Source organism: Penaeus chinensis, chromosome 24, assembly GCF_019202785.1.
Source record: "Penaeus chinensis breed Huanghai No. 1 chromosome 24, ASM1920278v2, whole genome shotgun sequence".
Classification (NCBI taxonomy): Eukaryota; Metazoa; Arthropoda; class Malacostraca; order Decapoda; family Penaeidae; genus Penaeus; species Penaeus chinensis.
This window is the reverse complement of record NC_061842.1, coordinates 6,589,046-6,598,682: the sequence shown is the minus strand read 5'-3', so window position 1 is coordinate 6,598,682 and position 9,637 is coordinate 6,589,046. Positions and strand designations below refer to the sequence as shown.

Below are 9,637 nucleotides of genomic sequence, written 5' to 3'. Positions count from 1 at the left end.
TCAAGAAAATTAATTGAAATACTGTGACGTTAGACTTGATAGTATTTATTGAAAAGGGCGTTTTCTCCATCTCATATCTCCCTCTTTTCCTCGCAGTAACGCAAGGATCAATAACAGCGAGGGATTATTAAGGCGTATGGTCCCCCTCGCCCGCTGGAAGGCCTGGAAGCCGGAGGAGTGTTCGAGGAAGTGACCCAGCGAGCAGTACTTTCGCTATTCCCGTTCTCTGCAGTTCGGGCAGATCGCGAAGACATGGCAGCAAAAGGATGGGATATTTCCACGCAGAGAACGAAAGTACACGTATCGCCACATCGGGAGGGGGATTCAGAACCAAACTGGCTGTTCTTGGATCTATGTGACGTCGTGCGCGTGCGCAGCTGTTTGTCTTGGCACCTGTGGCGTGGGTTTTTGTCAACAGTTAAAAAACATTTCACAGAAGTTTTTTAATAAATTTAAACCCTTTAGTTTGCTTTTAGTTTATTCAAATGCCACAAGGCGACGCCTCCGCAGGAGACATCAACCTGCATCGGCAAACCAACACCGGGCGCGTATTATCTCAAGGCTCTGCTTGGGCAAAAAACGCCCTCCGGTACTCTCCTTTCCTCCCTTCTTCGCATTGGGCAACGCCTTTTCTAAGGTAACCCCAGGGGCGAAACGCAATGGCGGGTTTTTGTTATCTTTTAGATATACGCGGACCCGACCCCCTCCATTGGAAAAACCCGGGAAAAGGCCCCCCGGGTCCCCCCCCCCCCCCACCCAGGCCTAACCCCCCGGGACCCACAATTTGGGGGAAAAAGCAATCAATTGGGCGGTAACGGAACATTTTTCATTTTTGCGGTCGTGCTCCGGGCCTCCAATGAAATTGAGCACAGCATAGAACACACACCTAAGATTCCCCTGATGATGATAACAAAGGCTGGCGGCAAAACCCTTTCGGCAGAGCCACGGGGACTTCGGGCACGTGGAGCCGTCCGGGCGAGTTGGCGGCGTTCGTCCGGGCGTTCGTTCGTGCGGGCGGGCAAGAGCGGCGCGAGGACAAACCCCGGCCCGGGCGGTGCCTGCTGCGGGCGGGGGGGGACACGAGGGGGGAAAGGGCGAGGTCGGCACCGCAGCCGCGAGGCCGACGGACGAACATTGATTTTTGCCAGCGCGGGCGAGAGAGGGCCGCCCTCGGGCCAGGTCCTGTTAGAGGAAATATCTCCTTTATTAGACAGCCAATTCGCATGACAGGGAGCAATACCATTAAACTTTGTGAAGAAATGTGGGTCGCTTCGTGGTGGATGCAGGTTTTTCAATACAGGTGCCTGTTTTATGACTGGATGCGAGGTTCGTTTTTTGCGCTGCCTCTGCGCAATATACGCTGAAAGAGATGCCGGGGGATTTACTGCTTTCCCTATAGAACGTCGTAGTTCAAGAACCACCATACATACATACTTCATACATACAAACATACAAAATTTAATACAACAAACATACCCTACATCATACCTAAAAAAATACATAATTTCATACTAATACATCATAATACAACATCTACGGAAAGGACGTAAATACATGCTTTCCCTGCCGTAACATACATAATGTGCATATATTAATTATATACAAATTACAGAATATACAGTATATGTATAATTATAAATATTATATATATTATAATTATAAAATTTTAATATTATATAAAATATATCATTTTACCGACATGCATGCACACACACACCACACACACACACACACACACACACAACACTTACCCACATACACACATAAACACATACACCATTTTTCAATACACACATACACACATACAACACACCCACACACACACCACCCCTACACACACACACACAGAACACCACACCACACCACACACAACACACACACCGCGCACACTCACATATGTAATATATATGTGTATGTATCTATTATGTATATAATGCACACACACACACACACACCCACACACACACAAACACAAAACACACACACACACCCCACACACACACACACAAAACACACACACAACACCCGCAATATAAATATTATGCATGTAGTAATGTATATAATGCACACACACACCACACACACCAACATATATATAAAATATGTATATATATATTTATATAAAAAAAAAAAATATTATTATATATATATATTTTATTATTATAATATGATATTAACACTCACACACACACACACACACCCACAACTTATATAGATAATATATATTTATATACAAACTATATATATATATTTATATATATATATACTATATATACGTATACACATGTATATTATATAATATATATATTTATATATATATATGTATATCATGTATATATATTATATATATATTTATATATATATATATATATATACATATATATATATTATATACATGTGTATACATATAGTATATATATATATATATATATTTATATATTTGTATATATATATATATATATTTATATATATATATATATCCTATATTTTATATATATTATATATATATATGTGTGTGTGTGTGTGTGTAGTGTGTGGTATGTGTGTGTGTGTGTGGTGTGTGTGTGTGTGTGTGTATAACATATTATTTATATATTATATATATATATATATATATATATATTATATATGTAAGTATATATCACACTCACACACACACACACACTTATATATATACTATATATTTATATACAAATATATATATATAGTATACTATGTATGCACATGTATAGATATTTGATATATATTTTATATGTATTAGACATGTTATATATTATATATATATATATATATTATATATATATATATACAACACATACACAGCACATACACTAACATACACATACACACACACACACACACACACACAACACACACACACACTGACACACACATATTACATATATTTAGATACACACACACACACACACACCACACCCAACACCACACCACACACTAACACACACAACATACATATATATATATAATATATATATATATATATATAGTTTAATATATGTGTGTGTGTGTGTTTGTGTGTGTGTGTGTGTGTAGTGTGTGTGTCTGTGTGTGGCTTGTGTGTATATGTATGTCTTATATATGTAGTATTTTATATATGTGTGTGTGTGTGTGTGTGTGTGTGTGTGTGTGTGTGGTGTGTGTGTGATGTGTGTTGTGTGTGTGTTGTGTGTGTGTGTGTGTATAGGTGTGGTGTGTGTGAGTTCTGTGTGTGTGTGTGTTGTGTGTGTATTTGATTTATATTATTTATTTATATAATATGTCTATATGTGACGCTCTTATATATATAGTTTATGAACATATTGTAGTTATACAGTATATATTTATTCATATATGATAGATATTTATATATATTTAGTGATTATATGCACACACAGAACCCACACACACACAACACACACACTACTGAATATAAATATTCTATATATATATACACATATATTACATATATATACATACAGAACACACACACACACACCACACACACACCCCCACACACACACTTACACACATACATAGATATATATATATATATATTATTATATGTGGTGAGTGTGTGTGTGATGTGTGTGTGTGTGTTGTGTGTGTGTGTGTGTGGGGTGTTGTATGTAAAATATTGTATATATGTGTGTGTGTGTGTGTGTGTGTGTGGTGTGGGGGTGTGTGTGTGTGTTGTGTGTGTGGTGTGTGTGTAATGTGTATGTGTATGTGTATAGTGTGTGTATCGTGTATGTATATCTATTATATTATATATACATGTATATACATATTTATGTTTATATTATATATATATATCTTTATATATTTGTATATAAATATATTTATATATATATATATATCTATATATATATTATATATATATATGTGTGGTGTGTGTGCGTGTGTGTGTGTGTGTGTGTGTGTGTGTGTGTGTGTGTGTGTGTATACACTATATTATATATATATATATTATATATATTATTCACAACAATATATATATATATATATATATTTTTTTATTATGATATGTCTGTATATATATATTTGTTATATATATATGTATATATTTATATATATGCATATATATATTATATATTAATATATAATATATATATAATATACATATTATAAATATATCATATATATAATATATATATATGCATATAGTATATATATATATAATATATTAAGATATATATATATATATATATATATACATAAACAACACACACTTAACATTATACACGTGCGTTGTGTTGTGCTATATTTATATGTGTGCGTATGAGCATATTGGAAATAATCATGCCCAGTGCACACACGCGCACACACGTAACCCATCTCTCAACGCTGCACGCCGGGGCGGTGAGCAAGAGATTGCAGACCCGAGGGGGAGCCATTGCAGAGAGGACAAACAAAGGCCAAGAAGACAAGGCACAAGGCACGAGCAGCTCGGCCGGACGGAGGAAGGAAGCAGTTACCGAGAGAGAGAATTCAACAAACGTAGGAAGAGGAAAACACGGAGATAAAAGAGGAAGAGAGGAGGAGAGACGAGAAGCGGCGGAGTATGAGTTGAGAGGTAAAAAGCGCTCGCTTGATGGCAGAGATAGTGGTAACGACGGGAGGGGGAGAGGAGGTGGCAGGAGGGAGGAAGACGGAGGAGCGAGGAAGAGGAAAAGAGGAGGAAGAAGGAGGAGGAGGGGAGGAGGAGGGAAGAGGAGGAGGAGGGGTGAGGAGGAGGAGTGGGAGGAGGAGTGAAGGTAGGAGAGGAGGAGAGGCTGGGGAGGAGGAGGAGGGGGGTATCTCGGAGGAGGAGGCAGGAGGAATGAGGAGAGGAGGAAGAGGAGGAGGGGGAGGAGGGAGAAAGGAGGAGGAGGAGGAGCGTAGGGAGGAGGTAGGAGTGGAGGAGGAGGGAGGAGGAGGAGGAGGGCGCGAGAGAGGGGGAGGAGGAGGAGAGGAGAAAAGAAGGGGAGGAGGGGATGAGGGGGAGGAGGAGGAGGAGGAGGCGAGGAGGAGAGAGGAGGAGGAGGAGGAGGAGGAGGAGGGGGAGGAAGGAGGCAGGAAGCGAGGGGGAGGAGGGAGGAGGAGGAGGAAAGAGGGGAGGGGAGGGAGGGGAGGAGGGAGGAGGTGGAGGAGGAAGAGGAGGAGGGAGAAAGGGAAAGAGGCGGAGGGGGGGGGAGGAGGAGGGATGGGTGGTGGAGGAGGAAGAGGAGGAGGAGAAAGAGGGCTGGGGAGGAGGGGGAGGGAGGGGAGGAGGAGGAGGAGGAGGAAGAGGGGAGGAGGAGGAGAGGAGGGAGGTGGAGGTGGAGGAGGAGGAGGAGGAGGAGGAGGAGGAGGAGGAGGAGGAGGAGGAGGAGGAGGAGACGGAGGGGAAACGAGGGAAGGAGTACAGTGTAGAAAATTAAGGATGCTAGATATAGAAGGAAACACAAGACAAGGAATAGAAAATGAGAGGCGAAAGAGAGAGCGAAGAAGGAAAGGAAGGAGATAGAAGGAATCGTAAAAAGATAAAGCACGAGGGGAAAATGGGGAAGGGAAAAGGGACGAGGCAGAAGAAGGGAGAAAAGGAAGAGAAGGAAAGAAGAAAATAAGACAAGGGAAGGGTGGTTTGTTGTTGGAGTGTTTCTGGAAGTTGTTTTGGTTTGGAGGGTGGTTGTGATTGGTGGTTGTGGTGTGGAGGAGTTGTTGGATGGGTTGTGTGTTGGAGGTTGGATGGATGGTGTTGGATGTTAGTGTGTGTGTGTTGGTTTGTGTGTGGTGGTGGCTGGCAAGGAGATGGTGGGTGTGGATTTGGAGGAGAGAAGAGGAAGGAAGAGGAAGGAAGGGAGAACAAGGAAGAAGAAAGAAAGGAAAGAGAATAAGAGGAGAAAGAAAGGATGGAGAGAGAAAAATGTGAGAAGGAGAGATAAAAGGAGACAAAGCGGAGAAAGGAAGAAAGGGGACGACGGAAAAGGAGAAGAAAAAGAAGAAAAAATAAAAAGGGAATTGATGGAAAAAGAGAAAAGGCAAAAGAAGGAAAATAAAGTTAAAAGATGGGAAGAGAGAAGGATTGGGCGTCCTCTCCTCCTCCCTTCGTCCTCCCTTCGTCCTCCCTTCGTCCTCCCTTCGTCCTCCCTTCGCCCTTCCTTCGTCCTCCCTTCGTCCTCCCTTTCGTCCCTCCATTTTCGTCCTAACTCCCTTCGTCCCCCTTCGTTTCCCTTCGTTCTCCCTTCGTCCTCCTTCGTTCCCTCCCTTCGTTCCTCCGCTTCGTTTCCCTTCGTCCCTTCCCCTTCCTCCTCCTTCGTTTCCTTCGTTCTCCTCCCTTCGTCATCCCTTCGTCACTCCCTCGTCCTCCCCCCTTCGTCTCCCTTCGCCCTTCCTTCATCCTCTTCGCCCTTCCTTCGTCTCCTCCGTCGTTTCCTTCGTCCTCCCTTGAGTTTCCCATCGGGTCCTCCCTTTCGGACTCCCTTCGTTTCCCTTCGTCCTCCCTTCGTCCTCCCTTCGTCCTCCCTTCGTTTCCCTTCGTCCTCCTTCGTCATCCCTTCGCCTTCCTGTCGATCCTCCCATTCGGCCTCCCTTCGTCTCCCTTCGGTCCTCCCGGCGGATCCACTGCGGCCTCCGTCGGCTCTCCTTCGTCCTCCGGCGGCAGCACGGGGCGGCCGCGGACGCAACCGGCGGGGCCCTGCGGACGACCGGCGGACCGCCCGGAACGCCCGGCAGGCGGAATACAGCGAAGCATTGGCGTGGACAGGCGGCAGACAGGCGGAGCCAGGCGGACGCCCGGAGGCGCACTGCGGACGCACTGCGGTGCACGGCGGCAGACCTGAGGCAGCCGCGGCAGCCCGCGGCCGCACTGCGGCCGCAGCGGCGGCGCACCGGCGGCCAGACAGGAGGGGCCAGGCGCGGACTCCCGGCGGACGACTTGGCCGCCCTGCCGTCCTGCCGTCGGTGCCCGGCGTTGACCGCCGCGGACGTCTCGGCACTGCAGTTTCCCGTAGTCCTCCGCTTAGCGGACCACTCCCTTCGGTGCGCTAATAAGGGTCGGGAGAAGGCCGAAAGGCGGCAGGAGCCACGGCGGCAGCCCTGGATCGTAGGGGCCAACTGGCAGGCAGGATAACCAGGCGAGCCCGCCAGGTGTCTCGCCGGCCCGGCGTAGTCAGCCCTAGGCAAAAGTCCTCCACTGCGTGCACTCGCCCTGCGGTCTCGTTCTCGGCCTTCCTGGCGGCCTCTCATGCTCTCTTTCCACTTCGCCCGCCGTTTCACCTGCGGTCGGCGGTCCGCAGGGGGCCGCTCTATGTCACGGGCCGGCTAACGCGTGCGCGATAGAGTGGCGCAGGGCCGGGGCGGGCCACTGCCGGGTCCTCGGTTCCGCCCTGCGGATGGTGTACTCCTCGGTGCTGTACGGGGGTGTACAGGCCGCCCTGCGGCCCTCCAGTCGGGGGGGGCGCGGAGGGAAGCGCCGGCGGTGGGGCAGGCGGGGCGTCGCCCAGGTGGCCGCCCGGCAGAAAGGGGCGGAGGCGGCATACAGGAGGTCAGAATGGCAGCAAGGAAGGGAGGACAGCAAGGCGGGGGTACTCAGAGGGCGGAGGAATAAGGCAGGCTCAGCCTTGCAGGTTCTCCGGCCGTTCACTACAGCCGGGCGGCCGACCGGGTAGGGGCCTCCCGTGGCGACAGGCGTCCGCCGCGGGGAAGCCAACGGGGCAGCCCAGGCGGCCCAGACCGCGCGGCCTCGCAGGAGTGTGATACGGCGTCCAGCACGGCGGCGCCCGTCGGCATATGGGCATCCCGGCGTCTGACCGTCGGGCCGCCTCGCGGCTGGCCTACGCTGTGCAGGGCGCGCGCAGGCGGCTTCTCGGAGGAGACCTGTTGCTGGCGGACGAAGGAGGACGCAGGCGGAGAAGGTAGGAAGGAGTCCGCCCGGCGGCAGCCCAGTCGGCCGGCACGGGCGGGAAGACGCATAGGAGTCCGAAAGGCGGGACGACGGAGGGGCAAGCACGTGGGAAGAAAAGGGGAGACCGGAGGGACCGGTCCGGATGGAAGCCCCGGCGAATGCCGGAGGGCATCCCGGCGGGAGGGCCCGGGCGGCCGACAGGAGGCCGCCCTGCGGGGTCCCGGAGGACGGGGGCGCGCACGTCGGCCAGCACCTGCGGCCGACCGGTGAAGGCCGGCCAGTCGCGGTTCCCGTCGTGACGCCCGGTCGGCACGCCCATGACGGCAGACCCTATCGGCAGCCCATTCGTGTTCCCCTTGTCCTCCCGGAGGGCCTCCCTTCGTCCTACTTCGTCCTCCATTCGTCCTCCTTCGTCCTCCATTTCGTTTCCACTTCGTCCTCACTTCGTCCGCCCTGCCGTCTCCGTCGGCCGCGACCGTCGTCACGCGTGCCAGTGGTCGGGCCTCCCGGGGTCCGAGCCGCTCGTCTGTCTACCATTAGTCGCCATGCGGGCAGCCAAGGGCGGCCTACAGGACGGCCTACTGCGGCAGACCGGCGGCAGCCATTCGGCCTCCCTCGGTGGCCCTCGTCGCTCCCTGGGCCGACCGTCGGTCCGACCGTCGGACTCCCTGTCGCGCATTGGCGGTTCGGGCCTGCCGGCGGCGCGCCCGGAGGTGGCCCTACCCGTCCGGCCGCCCGGCGGGGACCGTTCGTCACTGCCCTTCGGTCCGCCCAGGAGGCAGTCCATGCGGCTCGCCCTGCGGTTTCCCTGAGGGGGAGGCCGGCGGCAGACCGGGGGGGTGGGACGCCCACTGGTGGACGGGGCAATGGATGGGCCGACAGGAGGCCAGCACAGGCGGCCGAGGGGCCGGCGGAAGCCAGGTGGAGGGGACGGAGGCAGCACGATGCGGCAGAAAGGAGGCCGACCACGGGCAGGGAGGCCCGGCGGCTCCCGTGCTCGGTCATTCCAGTCGGGTTTCGCCTGTTAGACCGCACGTCACCGGAGTCCTAATAGCGACCCGTCCGCGGTCCGCCCGGCGGGTGCGCCATTCGCCCTTCGGTGCACCGGAGGGCCGCCCGGACGGTGGCGACCTGCTACAGATTACCTGGCCAGCGGTTCCTCGGGCCATTCGTTGTCCATCTTGAGCCACGGTCCTGCGTCCGCATAAAGTCGGATCATGGTCCCTTCGGTTCCACTTACGTCTCTCCCGTCGTCACGCCCTTCGCCCGTCCGAAAGGCCGCCCGGCGTACGACCGGGGTGCGGTCCTTCCTCTGCTTCGCCCTTACCTTCATACTCCCTATAATCGCTAACCTGACCCTTCGTACGCTCCCCATGTCAGTACCCTCCCTTCCGTCCTCACCTTCGGATCCTCCCGTCGGTCCTCCCTTCGTCCTTCCCTTTGTTTTTATTTCCCTTTTCCGTCCTCCCTTGTCTCCTTCGTGTGTACCTCCCTTCTTCCTTCCCTTCGTCCTCCCTTAGTCTCCTACCCGTCTTCCTCCCTTTCGCCTCCCTTCGTCCTCCCTTCGCCTTCCCTTCTTACGTCCGTAGGATCCTGACGAAATCAAACCAACGACCTGGCGCACGAGAGCGAGCTGCCCCTTCCCCCCCCTCTCCTTCCCCCCTCCCCGCGACCTCCCCCTCCCCCTCCCCCGACCGCGACCGACGCCCTCCCCCCTTTAAAACGGCGATCCCCTCCCCCCCCCTCTCCCCCCTCCTCCCTCCCCCGCGACCT

At 51.3% G+C, this 9,637-nt stretch overlaps 1 protein-coding gene across 1 annotated transcript; it reads right to left on the bottom strand.

Moving 5' to 3' along the window:
• Nucleotides 1-8,345: 8,345 nt before the first annotated feature.
• LOC125037842 (basic proline-rich protein-like) lies at nucleotides 8,346-9,197 on the bottom strand. The gene is made up of 2 exons (XM_047631086.1): nucleotides 9,015-9,197; nucleotides 8,346-8,885 (listed from the first exon to the last, which is right to left on the bottom strand). Exons 1-2 carry the CDS (start codon nucleotides 9,195-9,197, stop codon nucleotides 8,346-8,348), a joined length of 723 nt encoding a protein of 240 aa, XP_047487042.1.
• Between the last annotated feature and the right edge of the window lie 440 nt (nucleotides 9,198-9,637).

Coding starts and splice junctions, on each gene's coding strand:
- LOC125037842 (XM_047631086.1), bottom strand. CDS start 9,197: ATGAAGGTAAGGGCGAAGCAGAGGAAGGACCGCACCCCGGTCGTACGC. Junction 8,886..9,014: donor AATGGCCCGAGGAACCGCTG/GCCAGGTAATCT, acceptor GCGGTCTAACAG/GCGAAACCCGACTGGAATGA.